Genomic DNA, 22,403 nt, shown 5'->3' with positions numbered 1-22,403 from the left:
GTCTCTAACAGGGTTAGCGATATTCTTGATAATAGGAGAAATGTCGCTTAGCGACATTTCTCCTATTATTTTACTCTGGAACGCCCCCTTTGCATCTCATTAGAGATGCAAGGGGAAGCGTAGAGTAAATTGGTGCTAACATGCAAATTTGCATGTTAGCACCCTGTTGTTGATAGGGTGCTAATTTTATCTCTGCTTTTTTGGCTTTTAAAGCCAAAAAAGCAGAGATAAAGCCCTTGTTGATATGCCCCCAGGTGTCTAGTAGAGGGTCTAGTTCTTGGTGCAATAGGACACTCTAAAGGAGCTTGATCCAAGACGAGTGTCAGTCTCTGCCACGTTTGGCATTGCACTTTGTTCCTCAGTCCCCTCATCTTCTAAAAAAATCCGCATCTGATTGTTGTTCCTCTCTAATTTCAGCTGTAGTGTCTACTCCATCGGTGCCTTCAACAGTACCTATATCCATTGTGACCAAGACATTTTCTTGGACAGCACTGATTTCTGGTCCTGGTGCTGGCACACCACAATGTGCCTCTGCTATGTTCTTTGGCTTGTGTAATGTACTCCTTTATTTTTCATTTTAAATCACATTTTCTTCTTATAGTCTTCGTTATTCCTTCTCACTGCTGCAACTGCATTTACATGTGCTAGTATTTTGCTCCATATTTTATTTTTCACAGATATTGGTGTTCGACCTGATCATGCACCAAAGAGCTGGGATTCATTTGGTATGATGGCATCTACCAGCACTTCCAGCTCCTGTATGGTATGAAATATTCCTCCTGTTCTTTCATTATAATTTGCACATCTGTCATGAAATCCAGGTTTTCTTCATCACTGTAGGATCAAATTCTGTGAAATCCTTTTAGATGTTAAAGTCCTTTTTACTACTCGAGATCAGTGTCGCTGTGCTAAGCATGATGGCGAGACTAGGTTAGGCTCTCCCCTGAGCATGCACTGGTAATCAGTGACTCACGTACAACCTAAGCTTGATCATTCCATCTTTGCACCAAAAGGACATTTTTATTTTACATCTCACAACTTTAAATGCAAGGGATCATCAGACTTCAAAAGGAGAAACCAGCATTAATCCCTCTTCTGGAAACAGTAGGAGAGCTACACATTAAAGGGCCTCCTTTTTCCCCGTCTATTAAATTTTATTTTGTGGTGCTCCGTTTTATGTGTGAATGCAGTACCTAAACCATTGTTTTCACCTCAACTGGTAGAATTTTTAATGAATGCCAAGACTGACAAAGTAGTTGAACTATGTTATTCAGAAGTAAGCTACCTGAAACAAGAATGCCCTGGCCCTCAGCCATTACACACTGGAATGGTGTGGCTCTATGCACATTTTCAGGATTCCACTTTCCCTATTTATGAATCGAGAATGAGATTTTTAAAGCGTGGCACTCCCTTTATAGCTTATAGACTAACTCAAATTTAATTTTATTTCAGATGGACAACAAGTGAAACACTGGAAGAACCAGACCTGATGGTTTTTGCTGAACGTTTGGCTTCGGCATTTTGAAGAATTTGGTGAAAACGTCCAGTAAACTGGATCTAGGGAAATTAACATAACTTCACTGTTTCAGCAAAATCAATGTTTGTAATCCACTTTTAACATGAGGTCTGCTCATCTACCTTTCCAGTCTACAGTGCTGCCCACTGGTGGAGCCATCTTTGTTAGGGTAAGCCAGTGTTGCCACTATTTTATGCATGATCTTGGGCGCCATCTTTTTGATGCAGAGCTCAAGATTTGCACAAAAGCCTAGACTGAGAGACTTTTGGCAGAAAAAAACATGAGAAATATGTACTGATAACAGCTATTATATAGTTTAACTCAGAAACGACTGAACATGGGTTACTCTGGCTATTAATTGTTCGCCGTCATTAAGCGTGGGAAATATTACTGTCTTTATTCGAATTATGGCAAACTGAAAATGTGAGTTTGTGACATAAACTATGCTGAATTGTTAAATCTGTGAGAATGATAGAGGGGGTTTTGCTTTTGTTTGTTAGGTGAAAAAGTAGTGTTAAAGAAGAGTTACTTTGGAGCGTTCCCCATTACTTAATGCAACATTTGACACTCATTTCCATGGTTCTTCAGAGGCGGATTTTCTGAACCCAAAAATAGAAGCTGCAGAGTATGCTGGCTCCTTGGCACTTAAAGCAGCTGCCACATTGAGCCATCTGCTGCTGATGGTGAAATACAATGTAGCCATCCCTTGGGTGACATTGTTAAGCACAGTTTGTAACAAGCTGCAAGGGTGTGCAGAAGACATAAAGGAGATGTAATTAAGGCGTGCTGGCATGGTAATTCCTGTTTTCTCCCATAGAGATGCTTAGAGAATGCTTTCAGTGGCCAAGTATAGTATGATCAAATTAAGAAAAAAGGAGGCATTTTGAAAGGTTTGGTGGAGTGCAGGGCCGAGAATAAACCTATATTGTTTACTTGCAAATCCCTAGCTGTTCTATGTAGGTGTTACGCTTATATTTGAGGAACGCAATACTATGCGAAATATAAGAGAGAGCTCAGTAGCCCTCCATGTTACGTTACCTAAGGAACAGCTGGGAAAGCATCCCTTGCCTTCTCCTATCAGTGAAGATGCTTGAAGGGAAAAGGCTTGGTTGATGACATCACCACTCCTGCTTCTTGGCCACTATCGTCCACCTACATCTGGTGCAGGAGGCGCTACTAATTTTCATCTTTGCCAGCCGCCCTTTTGCAGACTGCGTGGGCGAGAATCTGTTGCCATAGGAACAAGAGCAGAGGTTTGAAGTACAAGAATGGTACTGACGGCAGGAAGCAGAGTGAAGAGGCGAGAACAAGAACAAGGCTGGTGATGGCGGGCGGGCGGCGCGAGAAGGCGGGAGGGTGATTCTAGCAACACCGACTCTGCTTTTTGCTTGGTATTGGCGTACTGCTCTTAATCAGGTAAAGTGAGGTTCAGGGCGTCATCTGGTGAGAGATGCACCTCCCACTTCCACAGGCTGCCCCTTCTGGTAGTGGCAGAGTCAGCATCCATCTTCACTCATGTGTTCCTTCGGGTGCTTCTCTGTTGCCATCATAGCGGCCATCAACACTTTGAGAACATTGTTGCTATTCTCAGTAGGTCATGTAGTTACCCATGTGTCAGCATAAGTAATGGTCAGTTACTTAAAAGTTGAGATTAAGGCCTTTCTTTGTGATTCTACTTTAGAAAGTAGAGGTCTATCTAAATGTGTCCCCTTAAACAAGGGCTTATTGATCGCAGCTCCCAACATGCTGCTGGCAGATACACAAATATTTGAAAGTGTGATGTCTGCCCCATTCACTAGGATTTTAAGTGCAGTTTGCGAATTTGGGAAACCATTTTGTTTCACCCCTTTAGAATTTGACCAAAGTGGAACGATTTTACATATTATATTTAGTTGCTAGAAGATTCAATATGAACTAAGCCCAGCTTTCTTCAGCTACTCAATATCAGGTCATTTCTCTAACAGTGGTTCAGATGATGGTTAGAAAAAATATTGTTGTACAACAGGAGATATCTTTATAAAGCCAGTAAGTTAGGAGTGTGGAAAGCACTCGGTTGTTAGTTGATTGTGAACTGCAAGTCAGAGGCCATTTCTGTATTTTATTCTTCCATCATTCTACTCATTAAAGCTAGCACCTCTCTCTACAGTGCTACATTAAGGCACATGATAAGTGAAAAGTATGATATAATTATTATTAATATTAAAGATTTGAAATCATCCTTTCTAATTGCCAAGTGAGGTGACTGGACCAATTCGCTATTAGTATAAGTGTTTCGGACAGACAAAACTTACATGCCTTGCTCTGCAGCTCTTCCTTGGCACCCTTATTGATGATCGTACCACTGAATATCGAAGATATGAATATCATGATACAAGAATATCTTGGACAAAATATCGACGGCCAAAATATCAAAATGAAAGTGCATATAGCGGAACTATAGATTTACTATTCCTAACTCCACATCTACGCACCTTGAAGATATATATATATATATATAATATATATTAGCTTTGTATGTACTCCTTTTCCCCTGGATTAGCACTAGGGGCTCCTTATGGTGATATTTAACCCACCCCCCTTTTCCTTTTGATCTATAACAGGTAGTGGCACTTGTCATCTACGCTGTTCCCCTCATGTGGATGTAAGGAAAATCTCTAAGTGGCAATCTCCACTTTCTTTACTTTGAATTACGATATTTATCTGTAGTACCGCATTCTGAGACTGTACATACTAGCGTAGATTGTGCAGGCCGGTCTAGTTCGCCTTTTTGGTTGTATGATAATCATATGTCACATTCCCTCCTCTGCACGCCGACACAGGCACATTGATTTAGAGCACATTATATGGGACACAATGAGACTGGATGTTCCGCCTCTATTCGAGCGGTACTCCTAATCAATTTTGGTTTTTCTATTTTTAGAGTGACTTTCGAACTCGATCTTTATTTAGGAAATATTTTGCCTAAAGATGTGAATATATATTATTTAAATTACCATTGTATGTCATTATATATGTCTACGCACCAATGTATTTTGCAAAGTCACGATGAAAAAACTTCTATGTCAATGACATGTACTGGTTGTCTAGGCAACCACAGGTAAATGGTGGAGGTATTTGTTTGGCTGACACTGACAGAACATTTCATGCAGTGAGCAAGGCGGTTTACAGCCGAAACGCGTCTGACCTGAATTTGAAATAAATCGCCGTCTGTGCCATAATTCTTCACGGTGTTGGTGCCTGTTTGTGGAAAGACGATCAGGGTGTTAATATATATATATATATATATATATATATATATATATATATATATATATATATATATATATATATATATATATCTCATGTGATCAAGGGCACTTTGTATGCCCGAAACGCGTCATATGGCTTATTGAATAAAACTGTTTCAGCCACCAAGTTTGGGTCCGTGACTCCTTGTGCGTGCAAACAGACAACATGCAAGAGTCGTCCTGCAGATATATATAAATATATATACACACATTTTCAAGGTACATATATGTGGATTTAGGCATAGAAAATCTACCCCTACTTACCCTGTCATATTTTGGTTTCGATATTTTGTCCTCGATATTCCTATATCATGTAATTCCATCTTCAATATACAAGGGTCACACCTCAATTGATAAATGTTGTTCTGTTCAATCATTTACCTCTCTAGGGAGAACTGTGAACTGTGAAAAGGGAGAAATCTGTTGCAACGTTGTTTTTACACCGCGATACGTTTAAAACGTGGCCATTACTACCCAAGTCGTTACAACGACTTGCGCTGGATGGCGCTATACACTAAGGAATAGTATGATTTACTATTCCAACACCTTCCCTACTGTTACTTAGGCTGCAGTTGGAATAGTAAAGCATACTATTCCTAAGTCCAGCGCCTCCAGCGCAAGTTGCTGTAATGACTTGCATTGTAAACGTATCGCGGTGTAAAGACCGCGTTGTAACGTCATACATTCCTGTGAAAAGGCCCAGGGAGTAAAAGTGGCATGGAGTCCCTCATATAAGAAGAAGGTGAGCATGCAGGGATGGGCTCAAACGAAAGTAAGGGAAGTTTCCAGTGGACAGACAGTTTGTGCTGATGGAGCAGTAGGAAAGGTTTCCATACATATTAATCCTTTCCTAATACTCTTGCCCAATGGTATTTCTTCTTCACCATGCCCATTGAATGAACACAAAAGTCTGTTCACTCATACTTCGAAGACTAGCCGTAAAGGCTTGTATATTATCCTCCATGAGCAAATACAAGCGGTGAAAGCGCCACAGGAAGACAGCTGTATGGATTTTGTGGATCTTGAGAGCAATCCATGCAATGAAGAGTTCAGTGCTCACTGTCAATTGCAAAAACACCAGGCACAGCAAGTGCGTGCATGCGGCTTGTCTTGAAAAGAAAAAACTCAAAATCTGCTTAGTTTGTTGATTGTCAGTTGTTTAATTCGGTATCTAAATTTCACATTTCTGATTAAGGATTGTAGTAAATTTTGAGTTGCAAATTTAAAACTTCATCATGAATTTAAACCTTCACTTGGCATCAATTAATTCATTTGCCTCTTTGCAAGATAATTACAGTTCACAATATTGATCCTAATGCAATCCTTCCAATTATCATTTGTTGGTACCGGTTTCACCATTTGTATACATCTTTCTTAAGGCTTTCCTTAACAGCTCGTTCTCTCATCAGGTGAGTGAAGGCCAGTCATACTCCAGTACCGTACGTGATATTTTGAAAAAACATCCTTCCAGAGAGTCATTGCTTCTACCATGCACATGTTTATGGTCTAAGACCAAACAATTATTGAAACAGCATCACAATCAAATGACAGGCACAGTGGTTAAAGACCTTATGGATAAATGTATACTATAGCACTGGTCTTAGATATCTACCTCCCAAAAACTACTAGCCTAATGAAGGATCAAAATGCAGCAGCAAAGGTTACCATAAAAAGCCTAAATTTGCACCCATCAACCCAATCTTACATTAACCATAGGGGCTAAAGGTGGAAGCAAGAATAACCCCAAAAATCAATTATAATACATCCAAAAAGTGTATAAATGCCACTGCACCTTTAAAAAGGCTGAGTTTTCACCTAACACTTTGTCATTAGTAGAAGGTAGATTAAGAGTAAGTCATATAGGTCCAGCGGAGGTTCCTCCATTAAGGCGGAGGAGCGTCGTCCACCCTGAGACCAGCTCAGCAACCATGAAAAATAAAATGGTTATTACTATTTTATTTTTCAGTGCAGCCAGCCAGCCCGAGCCAGGTGTTGGGGTGGGGCCATTGCTGCTGACTCATGGCAGGGAGGAGGAGTGGTGCACAATTTTAAAGTGCACATGTCACTTTGACCAGCTGTCTTGCAATGGCCAGCCTCACACGCACACTGTAAACCTCTACAGTAGAAGCTGTTTTAGAAAGCTAGGTGGAGAGCAGGAACATGCCTCCAATGCCTGTAGAAGCACTGAGCCAGCCCATTACAACCAATCCTGGTGCTTCTCTCATGCTAATTAACAGCATGAAAGCATCATCTGAATTGGTTGGTGGAGGTGGCTCTGAGAACCCTTTATGCCTTTTTGCCACAGCCTGCATGGGACTGTAGATGAGTAGGTAAGTGTGTTTTTTTAATTTAAAATTGTTTTATTTGTACACTCTGTCAGGCAGTTTGAGAAACTCACATTACCTTCAACCTCAACTCCAGAGTTCTCAATTGTGACCCGTTATAAACACAATTTCTTATGGACCACGATTGAGAGCTATGGGGTTGCACCTAAGGGCATTTCAAGCTTCCAAGAGTGCCTGATATTGGGGCGATATATTTGCCTGTTCGCCGCACTACTTTCAAATACAAGCAGCAGCCACTATATAAGTCATACCTGCTGAGGGAAAAATCCAGTTTAACTCTGCTCTTATGTTCCTACTCGCATTTAAAGCTGACTACTAAAACATGTGACTCAAAGAATAAGATTCAAGAAACCACCAAAGAGGAGTACATTCATTCACTGTTACCTGATTCAATTATCATTCCTGTTACATTCAGAAAACTGCTCAAGAATGCTTGTATGACTCAAAGTAATTAACAAGATTTCAGTCCTCTAAGCAACTCCACGGCAAATATAGACTATTTTGATAACTTTTCAGTTTAAAATAATATAATACAAACTGTAAACACATTCAAATAAATCACTGAATATTGGTGGTAAGGCATTCATATGAATAATCATTCAAAAGACACAAGTATGCATCTGGGCTCAGCAATACCCAACAGAAATGCTGAAGAACTCATTTCTAGAGAATGGAAAGGGATGCTGAAGATTTTGGTCCTCCCTTGCAGTTTCTGCTGTGATACAGTTTAAAAGACCTCAGCCTTTACATATTTAGCAAAAAGAAGAAAATGTCGAGCTTCCTGTCCTTAGAATGAAGGACAAACAATTCTCCCTTGAGACAAAAACTCTACAGGACAAAAATGTTTAGACCTGGCATCCTTGGCATGGTGTCCCCCCTTACTGTTTGCTTTCAGACATCCTGTTTTTTGCTGACTTATTTAATCCTGGACCTTAGGACTCTGCACACTTTATCACTGTTAACTAGTGCTAACGTGCTTGTGCTCTCCCCTTAAAACATGTAAGATTGGCTTATACCCAGCGGGCCTATTTAATTTACTTTTAAGTCCCTAGTGAGGTTGCACTACCTGTGCCCAGGGCCTATAAATTAAATGCTACTAGGGGGCCTTAAGTAGCCTATTAAACTTGTCTCAGCCTGGGATGTGCAGTTCAAAACTGCCTTTCGACCTGGCAAAGTACACATTCTGCAGCTCCAACCCTTCCTTTTTAAAATATACAAGTCCTCCTCCTAGGGTAAGCCCTAGAAAGCCCAGAGGGCAGCGTGTGATGTATTTTAAAAAGTAGGGCATTTACTTTTAAGTTATACATGCCCTGGTAGTGAAAAATTCCTAAATTCGTTTTTCACTACTGCAAGGTTAACCTCTGCCTTTTCAGTGTGCTCCTGCTAATATGAACTATGAGGCTCTGAAACAAGACCAACATATTTCCTTTTCAAATCAGACATGGTGTTGAACTATGACTATTTTGTGCATTACAGAGTTTAAAAAGGTACTTGTTGTTGACCTTTCTTCCATTTTTGACTAACTGCAGGCGATTGAACAAGGGCTTAGGGGTTTTATGATAGGCCAGTCCCATACTCCACATGCTTCACAGGCCTTTAGACACCACCCCCAGTGATAGCCAATGGGCTGTGTCTGGTCAGTCTACTTCTCTATCCCCCATGGTTCCTGGCACGCCAGATGGTGCAACAGTGAAGAGCACCCTACCTGCTCTTCCCTCTACACATGGTACAAAGCCAGCAGCTACTACATTACACACTAGCTCAAGCAGGAATCTGGGCCGCCAAGGGACCACCATGGGCAATGAGGATAGCCTACCTAGACCTCGACCACCCCTGGCAGAAGCTCACGTTCCACTTCAGCATCACCCAGGGATTGATCTAGCACCAGCTTCCTGCCCCTATGTCGTGATCCTTGTAGGTGTCCCACAGTTATGCGAGGTACCGAGGGAGTCTCCGGGTGAGCTCACCAACAAAGTATTGGACTGGTTAGTGAGATACAGAAACTTCCTCTTCTCCCAAGCAAATTGCATTTTGCTAGCGCGCAGGGTGGGGTGGTTGGGTCCAGGCAAGGCTGATCACCCCGGAGACTATGTGGTCATCAATTTCAGGTCTCCGCATTTGGTGGAATGTTTACTATTGGGTCATCTTAGTAGAAGGGTGGTTTCCACAGGCATTGACATGCTTCCTTTGGGTGATTTTTACAAACCCCAGTACTTCTATAGGTCAGAATCCCTTCAACAGTCTCAACGCACATGGTCCGTTCCTGTATCGGCTCGTGCACCCAATGATCCTGCACAGGGCTGGACTGGGAATTTCAAGCAGCCCTGGCAATCTTCTTGGACTAGCCTCTGGGGAAGCCCTGTCTGTCCACAGGAGGCAGGAAACGCTTGCTTGCTGATTTTGTTACAGGGGGCCGATAATGCAGCACAGCGGCAAAACTGCCCCCAGTAACAATACCGGCCCCCAACGCTGCAAAATCGTCCCCACATCCTTTCAGCCTCCCAGGGAAATGCCTGATGCCCGGTACGGCCAGTCCAGCCCTGATCCCGCATACGCATGTGGTGTATTCGGTTTCTCCACTTCGAACCGATTCCGATGCCCTTGCTGATGTTGATTGACAAACTACCCTAGTTATCTTACAGAGACATGTTCCATCTGAGGCACTGCATGCAAGTAATTGGGGCGTTGAGGACGCACTGAGGAGCTCTTCTAGACTGCCTTTCAGTGATACCGTAGCATCAGGGAGAAGGTCCCCTGACGTCACTATGACAGGGCGACCTAAGTTGACTTAACAGGATGGCTTTTTAGAAATGCAACCTTCTGCGGTAATACGAGACCACAGGCAGAGGGCCCTGTCCTAGCCAAAGTTAACTATTGAGTCACCCATACCCACAGAGAGTCTAACTAACTTCTTGTCTGCAGTCAGTTTGCCATTGACCCAGCACAGGCCCAAATCTGTTAGCTGCAAGCAGGTCGCTTATTTCAGTGAATCTCCATGCCTTAGCCATTGCATAGATAGAGGTGGGAGGGAAGGGTCCAGCACTGCAGATGTGCTAGACAGTGTATCCCCCTGCCCTAGCGCTTGCATAGACGAAGGCTGGAGAAGGAAGGGCCTAGCACTGTAGATGCACTAGCCATACCTAGCTCAGTCCCCCTCTCAAATTGCTCTCCTAGAATATTGCTGGACTTGCCTCCAAGTTGAATTGCCCTGATTGGAGCCAGTTTATCAATTCATATGACTTTTGGCTATTCCAGGAGACCTGGTGCACCAAGGCGGTGCACCGGATGGGATAAGTCAACTTCAGTAAGGCAGCTCTATCTATAGGCAAGGGTAGACCATCGGGGGGATTTAGTACGTAGGTGTTCCCAGTCCTGACCTGCAAGATGAACGAACTTGCAATTTCCTCCTCGGGCATCTTGTGTATTTCTCTGACTTTCCCGTAATTCGCCCTGTACATTTATAGTGTGTATCTTAGACCTGGGGCATAAAACAGAATTTCTACGACCCTAGAGTTGTTAAATGCACAACTGGCGTCTGCCCCGGCTGGAGTTTGGAAACTAGTGGGAGGAGACTTTAATTGTCCATTTGAATCCCTTGAGGGCAACTTAGAGGCTTTGACTAAGGAGGAAGATAGTGCATGGTCCATCCCCAAGCAAGTAATCACTCCAATCAAAAAATTGTCTTCTCTTGCCCTTCAAATAACTGCATTAACTGCAATAAATCATATGGGAAGCCATGAAAGTAGAACAACAAGTCATCAGAACATGACAAAGCAATGGCAATTTACCATTGCTCAATTTTAAAAATCCAGTCAAGAATGATCACATTTCAATATAATGTCCAAAGTATTATTAAACATAAATCGCTGTGGAGCAGTACAAATTAAACCGCCTTGCATATGAAGGGAGAACTATACTTCGCTACTTGTCTACACTTTTTCCCTGGATTTGAACTCTGCTCCATAAAAACCTTTCTATAAGTTTGAAAGAAATTCCTAGTATTTTTCACACCCTAATGCAGTATGCTTTACTTTAAGAAACAATATTTAGAAATGCTGGATAAACAAAACAGTAGTCAGGGTGTTTTTCTACTTTTCTCCTTAATGTTATGAAGTGATAGAGTTTCAACACTATCCCTACTCCAGTCACTAAAAACATCATATTTTGATGTACTCCCCAAGTAACACCATTACACTCCTTGGCTCTTGCAACGTACATTTTATTAACATCTATCTCTGTAGTTTAACTATAAAAGTGCTTGGCCTCTCAAGATCTTTCAATCTTGGTGCTGATGTTCGGCATTCTCTTTACCCCAGGGAAAATTCAATAACTTGCCTCATCTGTGTAAATGTCAATTTATAAAACATAAAACCTGTTTATGGGGATTTGTGGTGGGAATTTTCTGGTCTTTGGTTTTAAATATTTGACAGATGTGATGCTAGGAGGCTTGACGCCTCAGTTGGAGTATAGCAGACGGATCTGCCTGCCTGTCACAGCAGCAGTCCAAATCAACTACTGCACTGACCTGCTGAAAACCTCATACCATATTTAAAGATCTCTGCCAGGCAGGTGGAGATCACAGTGCCCTTAGCAGACCCATGGTCAAAGTGGTTCAGCTGATGGTACTAAGGCTTTACAGGGGCATGTATTAAAATGCCCACTCAGCAATGTTTTTGTCTATTGTTGAAAAACGAAAAATACATTTCCGTGAACCCCCTGGGTTTTCTTCTGAGCACATGGGAATCATTTCTTTCGTTCACTGTTTGGGAAAACCAGGCTTTTTCTGGAAGTTGTGAAAAGGAAAAATGTATGTTTGAACGTTGGCCCTGAACAGGGCGGACAGTTTGAGTTACAGTGACTGACAGCCCAGAATCAGCTGGGCGGCCTGACATAGGGTTCCATCAGCAGAGCTTGTGGAGGCTTTGTCATTAGAAACACGTCAGTTACCCTGATGCTAAATAGAGTGGGGGAACTGAGAGTATGATTTACTGGAAATCAGCCATGTTTGTGATGGAGTGTCCAGGGGCAGCTCCGTGAAAGCGGAGGAGCGTCACCCCACTGGCAAAAATACCCTACAGGAAAGACCCAGAGATGGAAAATAACAGTTTCAGGAAAGGCAGGGCCACTGCTGCACTGCTGCTGAGTTTAAAGCGTGTGTGTCTTTTTAGCCAGCTATCTTGCGACAGCCAGCCAGACATGCGCAGTTCAAACTTCTCTAACCTAGCTGTCTTAAGACAGCTCGGTTAGAGCAAGCGCAAGCCTCCAGTGCCCTCTGGAATATCGAGAAAGACCGCTCCTTCCAATCCTGGCGCTGTTCTCATGCTGCTGAGAACAGCATCAGAATTGGTTAGGAGAATTTGCTGGAGCAAGCAAGGTGAGTGGTTATGTCTTTTTATTTACACTTACCATGCATGCACGCACCGATAACACATTTACCCGCCTCCCCACCCTGACTACTTGCCAGCCGCCGCTCGGAGTGTCCTTTGTGATGGAGTATCCTTTGAGATGGAATACCCTGTCCGCCAGTCTCTACATAAGGCTGACATGATTGGTTGTGTCAAAGGCTCAGAAGAGGTTTTACTTGTAGCTATGGTATGAATATGTCAGTTTCACAAGTTTGCAAAATACCTCTAATGACATATACCTTTCCACTACTGTTGACAATCTGCTCCTTTGAACCCTGTATGTAGCTACGTAGGTTGAAAGATCTCTGGGTAACCTGCTGGTGACAGGAATGAATTCCAATCAGATATCTGGTTTGTCTCTCTAGGAGCTTTAAATAATTAGTATTATTATTCTCTTGAAACATACTCATTGTATCACTTTCAGCAAACAAATGAAAAACTATTTTGCCCTTTCTCGGAAATACCGAGGGTAAATGTGAACGGTTTTGTGCTGAAAGTATGTGTTTGATTCTACAAATATGGGCTCCAATATTAAATATGATGAAGATATATCAACATTCTGCATGACTTTCTGCATATTGATGAACTCATCCACATGCTTGTGTACACACAAAAATGAGTGCAGGGAAAATCAATGTACAGAGACACACTTCATCTAAGACTCCAGTGAGTATTTGGGCCATATTATCAAGGAACGGCGATAACATTATCGCCGCTTTAGCGGCAGGAAACTGATGCTAAAGTGGTGATAATGGGCTTGATAACATGCACTTGTGAATTCCCATAGAAGCCCATGTTCACACGAGAACCTGGGCTTCTATGGGAATTCACAAGGGCATATTATCAAGCCCATTATCGCCGTTCCTTGATGATATGGCCCTGAATTGTTCTGCTTAGATGCCTAGTTGAATTCTCCACTCTCAGGATAGATAATACTCTTAACCTCTCTGACCTGCAATGACCTTCACTCTGTGGGGCATATTATCAAGAACGACGTTAAAATTATGACCGCTTTGGCGGCAGGAAACTGCCGGTAAAGCGGCGATAATGGGCTTGATAAAATGCCGCAGAAAATTCCAATAGAAGCCCATATTCACTCCAGAATATGGGCTTCTATTGGAAAGCACAAGGGTATATTATCAAGACCATTATCGCCGCAAGCTTCCTGCCACTAAAGCGGCGATAATTTGAACGCCGTCCTTGATAATATGCCCCTGTGTGTTTCTGGATCCAGTTCATGTTGGGTGCTTTGACCGATATAGCTGTGCCTGCTTATGTTTGCTTTTTTAATTGTTTTGCTGATTTTCACAAAATATACAAAGGTAACAGCCAAACGAAAATATAATGGACAGTCGACCTAAAAGACCATTAACACAGAATGATTAAAGAAATATGCAATAGCCATCATAAGCGACGTCAGGAGCAAGGGACTGTGGGACTTATTTGCAAGCCCCTTGCGCTGCCGGTGCGTCACTTTTATTATGATTACATGAAGAACAGCATTAAGGTAAATGAGTCCCCTCCTTTCTGAAATGGAGAACACATAGAAAATAATATAGATACACTGCCCTAAGAACAGACACCTCTGTAGAAGAAAACAATACCACCAACATTTGACCCCACTTCTGCAGCTCCTCATCCATTTAGTGAGTCATGGGTATTTCTTTTGCCCGCTCCCTTAAATCACCACACCATATTTTTGACCAAGGGCCAGCCCACTGCAACAAAAGCATGGTAATGCAATGGTTGGCCAGCACTAGGTACACCACCACTTTAACCCTTTGGGTTTCATGTGTTGGTTGGTATCAGTAATTAAATCCCAGAGTGGGGAAAAATCTGAGCGATTAGAAGTTGGACCCTCAGGATCACCTTGGAAATGAGGAATTATCAGGGGAATCAGTAATTCTGGGTCTGATTTCCCTGGCAATTCCTCATTTCCCTCAGATTTTAACCAAAATATTCTGGTTTCATTCAAAGCAGAAAACTCTGTGTGAAAATTACCAGATCTATGGGTCTAATATTTCAGATGGGGCCTGTAACTGCTGTTACCAGCCCTATCAGAATTAAGAGGACACTCGTAATGAGGGCTTAATACTCCACTAATGTTAGAATTTTTCTGATTGGATGCTAAGTTGAGTTTTCCACTTTAAGGATGATAATTTCAAGGGCAGCTGTAATACATTTTCATGTAACACGGCGTAGCAACCAAAGTTGCTGACCTGCATTGTTTCAAAGGGAGAGAGAAGAAGAGCGCTCTTTCGGCTGCCTTGCGACAACGCACTGCCCTTACGCCATAATGCACATGTGTTTGTGCAATGTCAATTATAGGTTTTGTATTGGAAAGATACAAAATACTGAGCTTTGACAAAGTTGAATACTTTTTGCACTTTGTATGCATGCTGTACAGTGCAGCACACTGCAACCCTTATGCCTACCTCTAGGAGATGTAATTGCTTTTTATTTTATTACATTTTTATTAAAGTTTCTTGAAAACAACAGTGATCTGCGTATACAATTTTCCATTCTTGATGTCACTTCTTTACAGACAATCGTCATATATTTCTACATTGGTGCACATATGTCTTTACTATTCCTACATGTCCTCATCCGAGTCACTGTCTGGAGATGTAAATTTTTAATGCAAATCACTGACTACCAATGTTAGTGGATAGATATTTGCATCGAAATAAATGAGTTGCGGCGCAGGAATACCCATGTACTACCCATGGAATGCCCTTTGAAGGAAAGCAGTGCAAAGGAGCACTCAGTGCTCCTTTGTGTTACTTTAGTGTTACTTTCTAGTGCAAAACAAGGGTTGCACAGGAGAATAAATACCAAACAAAACTTAGCAAAGAGTTTTATATCACTTTTGTGATGCAAACGTGGTGCAAAGCGTCAGGAAATCCGACCTCAATCTCTCTGATCTGCAATGAAAATTATTGAGTTCCTGGATGTAGTTCAAGTTGTGCATTATGACCAATATAGGTTTGCCTGGCTATGCTATGGTTCTTGTAAATACAGTTACTATGTAAACATGGCTTTGTTCACTGGTGCTTGCAATAGGAATTAGCTAATAAGAAAGTGGGACTGTATGCACTAGGACTCACGGAGTAGCCTCTGATGGCCCAGACCTTCTTGAGCACTGCCGAAAGTTTAGAAATCTGGCTCCTGGGCGCAACACCCATTGGACTCAAAGGGCTTCAGCCCCCCTCCCCCCATCGTGTGTGGCAGCCCGGGATGAGACAGCTTCCCGGCACACACACAGCCGCACCGGAGCACTTCACAGGTCTTTAAAAGACCATTTGCATGTTAATGAGGCCGTGCTGTTGTTTCACCCCTTCTAAGAGCCCCTGCAGCTCCACTCTGCCTATTGCTCACCCCTTCTAAGAGCCCCTGCAGCTCCACTCTGCCTATTGCTCACCCCTTCTAAGAGCCCCTGCAGCTCCACTCTGCCTATTGCTTAAAGATTCACCCCCCCCTGAAATATTTTCTTAGCCCCCCCGAAATTTGGCTCTAGTTGCGCCTCTGCCTGCAACTAACGTTTGCGTTTAATAAGACTCTATTCTTTCACATGGTATGTACTTAAGTGTCCCTAAGTTTAATTAAAAAAGTCATATTATTTATTCTACTCTACTATTTTATGTCATCTGCAAAGTTATTGTGATGGTCCCTTTGCTGAGAGTGAGATGTCACTTCAAAGTAATGGACAATGCGAGTGGTAATGATGACAGATATATGATGCTATCATTCACTGTACTAGGCACATCAATCTACAGTGGGTCCAGGGGGAAAAACAGCCTTAGCTAGCACTCTTTTGTGTGATCCTAGGTGGCTTAGGTGTATGTGTTTAAAATATTCAAAACATGTCTGTTTTTGAAAATTTCAGGAAATGTTCCTCTGATATGTGCTGCTATTTATCAATTCCAAGAATTTGTTTCTCTGAAAAACCTCTTGACAAGAAAACCACTGCCTGAAACAAAGAGTGTCAATTCTTACTATCTACAGACCCCCTTCATTATGTTATGTAATCTCGTTTTTAACAATTTCTCTATTATTGTTGCTTCTATGTATTCCTCAGCTCCTTCAGGGGTTCTACCTATGATAACATTACTGCAGCATGAGCTAAACTTATGGTTACTGGCTATGATCATACAATACATCATTTAATTGCTCGAAAACCTCCCTAGACATAGACTACAATTGTAAGACACTTGCCCCTCATGCTGAAGACTGAGAAAATTCTGCGATGTTCAGTAAATTAAAATTAAATTTCACACTTTGGAGCAATATGATTAGCAAATAAATTCTACATCTGCATGTACACTTTGATGGTAACATCATAAACATACCAAAAGCTTTGGCAACATCTCCCGGACAACTGCAACCACCGTCCTAAAGAAAAGAAGAAATAAAAAAGAAATTAGTTATTGCACGTGGGAAATAGTCTTTAATTTGCACTGCAATAACAAATGCAATAATACCTATAATTTGGTTTTTCTCCAATAAAGAAGCATCTAATTGATTATCAACTGGAAGATCTTAGAACAAATACCAATGTCTAAAAAGAGTATTTTGGATTCACAATGCATCATTGCCATGTTGACTAAGCATTTAAATATTAATAAGTAAGACAAGAAAGGAACTTGCTGGTGGCTCTGAAGCTTTGTGAACAGGTTTTATATGAAATTGCATATGCTTTCACAGTATGTGCGCATCCAAAGGGGTTGCTGTTTCAGTCACATTAATGAATGCCAAAATAATTGCTTGGCTCTGATGAAATAAGAGTTGTGCTGGAATTATCTGATAATAGGACTTCAGCAATCAGCTCTGTACACAGCAGGCAATCAAACTTCAATACAGTAGTTTCCAAATAGATTTTCAGACTTCACTTATGAAATCAAAGTTAGAGGCCAAAACAAACCCGCTTAAATGCGAACAACCTACTGAAAGCCATTTTGTATGATGAACTTGCATTTGACTGATTTCAGGCTGGATGATCTCTTCCCAGAGTTATGATATGGTGGATGTATTTAATCAAGTAACGAGTAAACTTCTTCAGTTGTTTTTATATCTTAAACCCAATCGTAACCAAAACAATAACAGTATCCACACCAAGGCATTCAACAAATTCTATGAGAATACATTGTGGCTGGACAATCACAAAAAATATATTGCAATTTTAATACAGATCCATATTTTTTCAAACAAAGAGTTAAAAAAAGTAAATACTTAATTCCCTAAAATGAGGAAGTTTTAGATCATCATAAAAAACTGAGTCGTTTAGCAGATGGCGTACCCATTTGCTACTGTGCGCGATCCCCATTCAGTAGAAAACCACTTCAGATTTGCAAAAACGTTCTTTAAAAGAAAAAGTAGGACATTTTACACTGTACTTTGTTTTTCAAAATAAACACCTCTTTCGTGTGTTGGCCATTTTACAAATAATCAGCTAAATGCATGAACTACATTTTGCAGTAGGTAAAGTAACTCTACAGCAGTACTACTTATTTACTCGAAAATGCAATTCACAAACCTACAGTGGCGATCTCCAACTCTGCCTCTCCTTTCTTTTGTATGCAGAGATCGCTGCACCTGTAAGTTTACTATTTTGGGGCCGATTCCGATTTTGGTCGGAAGGGCAAAAGAACGATGGTTGGAGCCCTTCCGACCGAATCGGAACGTGTCGGCCGGATTCCTTTCCGACCGTGCCGTTCTGATGGGCTCGGTCGGAAAGGAATCCGACTTGGATTTCTGGATTGCAGACGACAGGCTCGGAGAGCCCGTCCGCCGTCCGGAAAGCCCTCAGAACCCTGTTCGGTTGCATCGTACTTGCAAGGCCGTAACCGACGACAGCAGGTCGGTCGGTTACGGCTCCTGACCAATGTCGGACAGACCTGAGTCCGTCCGACATCGGAATCGGCCCCTTTGTAGTAAAAGGTGGGGAGAACTAGGGTGAGTGCTGAAAAAATGGGGATATTTGGTATTGTATATTCCCCATTTTTTCAGCACTCACCCTAGTTCTCCCCACCATTTACTACAAAATAGTAAAGGGTTTAGGGAAATTTAAAGAGGGGTGTAGGGAGGGACAATATCGCACAAACACAGACTCATAACTGAGTAGGCCCATTGCCATTCAGAAACTACACTGCTAAATTTATAAGAGGCCTAAAATAGTAAAAAATGTCTCAAATGTAGTGCCTTGGAGTAAGTCAAGCACCAAACATGGCCATCATTAGTACTGAAACAAACTAGCATAGAAAATAATTGAGGCAGGGAAATAAAATAACACACCATAGGAACAAATATTAAATCAATTAAATTATTTCACATACATATACATTCACTAAAAAACCAAAGGTTAAAGTAATACAAAGAAAATTTCAGTAACAGCATACTTTTTTAAACGTACAAAACCACTGATATTCACCAGTTATTGTTCTCAGAAGTAATTATAACTTGTGCCCTAAGGTAACTATACCTCGCACCCCACCTTGCATTTTTCTCATCAATAATTTAATTGCAGATTTTGCAGTGATATTATCATTGATGTCACACAAGATGTCATGAGTGATGTAAAATGTGGGGTAGTTAGCAGTGCATGGTGAGGTCCTCGAGTTATAGTTACCTTAGGAAATCAGTAATAGTTACTTGAGATAACTATAACTGGTGAATTTCAGTGGTTTCCCATGTTTAAAATGTTATGTTGTCACTGAAATTTTCACCTAACTATAACATTACTTTACCCGTAAAGCAACACTTTATTACTATACATAAAACCAAGCCCCGGCCAAAGGCTGTGCGCAGTGGGGGGCTTTAGGCCAGTCCTTCTGGCCAAACACCCGCAGGCAGCCAGCCCCATGCCACAGATGGCCTTTGGCTGTGCGCAGCATGGGGTTTGCTGCAGGTCCTGACCTGCTGTCAGCTCTTGCGTCCAACCCATTGGCACAACCCCCCTCCCTAAGCGACTTTGGGCTCCAGGGACCCCATTCCCTGGGGCATTTTATTTTTAAGGGGAGGGCTTGCGTGGTACCCCCTTTCGATGCCAAGACGAACATGCCATTTTGACTTACAGAAATGATATGTCCTTTAAGACCATGGGCAGAGTCAGCACACTCGATGACTGCACTTAGCTGAGGGTAACCTACACCGGTCTTGATTCGAGTAGTGCACACGGATCCTGAAATAAAAAAGGGGAAGGGTTAGATTGTAGTATGCCTCTGTTACTATTCATGTGTTAGCATGATAATAAGGGCCTAGTAAAGCTTAGAACTCACAACAATACGTCTGAACTTGCTGTTCCACTTCACCCTCTACAGCTTAAATAAATGCTTACCAGTCTCCCATTACTTCTTCAATGGGAAATATAAAGGGTTTCTGGCAGGGACACAGTGCAGTTCCAGGTTAATATAGCTCCTGAAGTGAGCTTTTTAGTATTTTGAGCTAAATATACATTCTGAGAGGAGGCACTGTACAGAAAACAAAATGTGCAGGAACTAATGGATACTGGTTTCCATTATTTTTACTATCAAAACATCTCACTACTTTTTGCAACGATTTATGCAACTTCAGTATTTTTCTTTATGCCTCAAATGTGTTTATAATTATGGATAAGATCCTCTCTTTGAAATAAAAATGTTTACTTGTGTTCTTGCACAACTGCTAGACATCCACGCACATTATTTAAAAGAGATAGAACAAAAGAAAAGACAATAAGTGAGGACACACTCTGTTGCCCCCGCCACTCACTCTTGCGTCGCCTTTTTTTTTTTTGCAATATGTCTACTTCCTCCTTAACTCAAAAAATACTTGTTTCTCATGCTCTTCCAAACATCCTGACCACACCATTTGTCACCCTATCAGAAATGTTTTTATGTTCTGCTTCAATTTTTTATGTTTTGCTTACTTCCCTCTTCCCTACTATTCCTAGCACCCCTTCTCCACCTGAGTGGTATCCTTTCCTCCTCTGTACAGTGCTCCAATGCTTTATAGTTAGATTTGAATGCCACCTAATTCTCTGAAATAAATACACACAGAACAAGGATGATATAAGGTAACTTGCTCTAGCAGTTAAATGATTATATAATGTGGGGAAGTGGATTGTTAACCAGGGGGAGGGGCTGTGGATGAACTCTCACAAAGTTACCTCAAGAAGTAAAAAAATGGGTTTCATAGATGAATCATGGACGTATCCTTGTGTCTGTGGCTCAGCACTATAATGTTCATCACAGAATATGTTTGTCAAATATCTTTAGCAGCACCAAAACAGCATTAAGTCAGAAAACTGAACACAAATAATTCTTAAACCAATGTAGTAACAAGGAATATTATGTGATAAATAAAGAGAAACCAAAACATCAACAATTGGTAAAGATGATCAGGAATTAAAGAACTAAAAAGCATCTATAGAAAACAACCGCATAGGCCCAAGTTAATGTTAGTATTGATGCATAGGTGACTGTGTCATTAGTGCAATAACAGGTCGACCGTCCTTGGGCACATGTCAGATAAACACTAGAAGATCAACCTGTTAACTGTTTTAACTTCTGCCATAGTCATTTTGTTGAAGGTCAAAATTCTCTAGCAGGGCAATGAATGACACTATGACTACAGTGGCTTCCACAAGATCGGGTAGATCCAATTTGGGGTTTCACTGAAGACTTGAGTATTGGTGGCAAATGGTTAGACTGGTCAACAATTGAAAACTGTAGATGCAACACTCAGGTCACTTTGCTACCTTTTTCATGCTTTACATTAAAACGTAGGGCTTTATTTAGAATCTGACTTACAGGATACTTTGGCAAAACGTAGCAGATATCCCGTACACCGTATCACAGGTGCTATAGACTATAATGCAGCAGACAGGACACCTGTAACATTTGTGATGGAGCATCTCATCCACCAAACTTAAAATAAGGCCCTAGTCAGTTTTCTGGACCTCAACATTTTCTAGTAAGGCAAGGCAGAGAGGCATGCAGGCAGAACTCCACAGTTTTGGATAACTGTGTTTTAAATCCTCCTTGCAGTCTGGAATTTTACTGCAAAGATCTCAGAGCAGGACAGACTAGAAAAGCCCGTTCACTGATGTCTAGCCTTTGTAAGGTAGTCTTAGCACTTTGTTCCAGTCCTTCACAGATAGATAATTTTCTAATTTCCAACTTTTCCATGAGATGAATGCTACAAATGCTCCCAGACTATCAGGAGCTTTTCTTGGAGACACAAAACAGGGATCTAAGGGTTAGGGTAGACATTCCTATCCCTGCATCCGTAGGGCTACATTTAAATGTCAAGTCTCACTGGACTGCTGATTTTTTTCCAAGGGGGATTCTCAAAGGAGTACAGTAGTAGGTTTAGGAGAATATTAATTATGCTAGTAAAATGTGTGTAAATTCTGAATTTCATGTTCTGCAAAATGTATGACATTTCACATTAAGGAATTTCATGGAATGTTTTGCAAGCTGGAGGATCATTCTTACCACAAGACATTTTCTGCTTGAACCAGCCTCCAGCAAGTATCTTGTAAGACTTTTAGATGCAAACTTTGCAACATTTCTGTAAAACAAAACTAAGTACTTTTGCATAACATATATACAGAAGGGAAGCACTGCAGACCCTCTGAGAACAAATTTCAGATGTTTGGCTCAAGAGGAAGCAGGATCCCAGATCTGAATTTTTCTTTATGTCAAAATAAATCTTTAATATATAGCGTCTCTATTTTTTAGCAATGTTTTGCTTTCCAAGTGATTACAGCCTCCAGATATATTGGTAACTCAGCAGTAGTTCTTAGAGGGCTCTAAACATATGTTCACTAATTTCCCACACGGGACCTTCATCAAGTTTTATGTAATTCATC

General features: G+C 41.4%; 1 protein-coding gene across 1 annotated transcript in view; it reads right to left on the bottom strand.

Annotated features, from left to right (window-relative positions):
* The window catches only part of GMPR (guanosine monophosphate reductase), a 337,850-nt gene that overhangs the window by 47,549 nt on the left and 267,898 nt on the right, over nt 1–22,403 (bottom strand). Inside the window, exons 6-7 of the mRNA XM_085607036.1 lie at nt 19,624–19,730; nt 16,903–16,945 (exon numbers count right to left, since the gene is read on the bottom strand). Of these exons, the coding sequence (XP_085463162.1) occupies nt 16,903–16,945; nt 19,624–19,730 (150 nt within the window). The remainder of the gene's footprint in view (nt 1–16,902; nt 16,946–19,623; nt 19,731–22,403) is intronic.

Source organism: Triturus cristatus, chromosome 5_2 (genome assembly GCF_964204655.1).
Source record: "Triturus cristatus chromosome 5_2, aTriCri1.1, whole genome shotgun sequence".
Lineage (NCBI taxonomy): Eukaryota > Metazoa > Chordata > Amphibia > Caudata > Salamandridae > Triturus > Triturus cristatus.
Note: the sequence above shows the minus strand (reverse complement) of the source record. Positions and strands in the feature narration are given on the sequence as shown.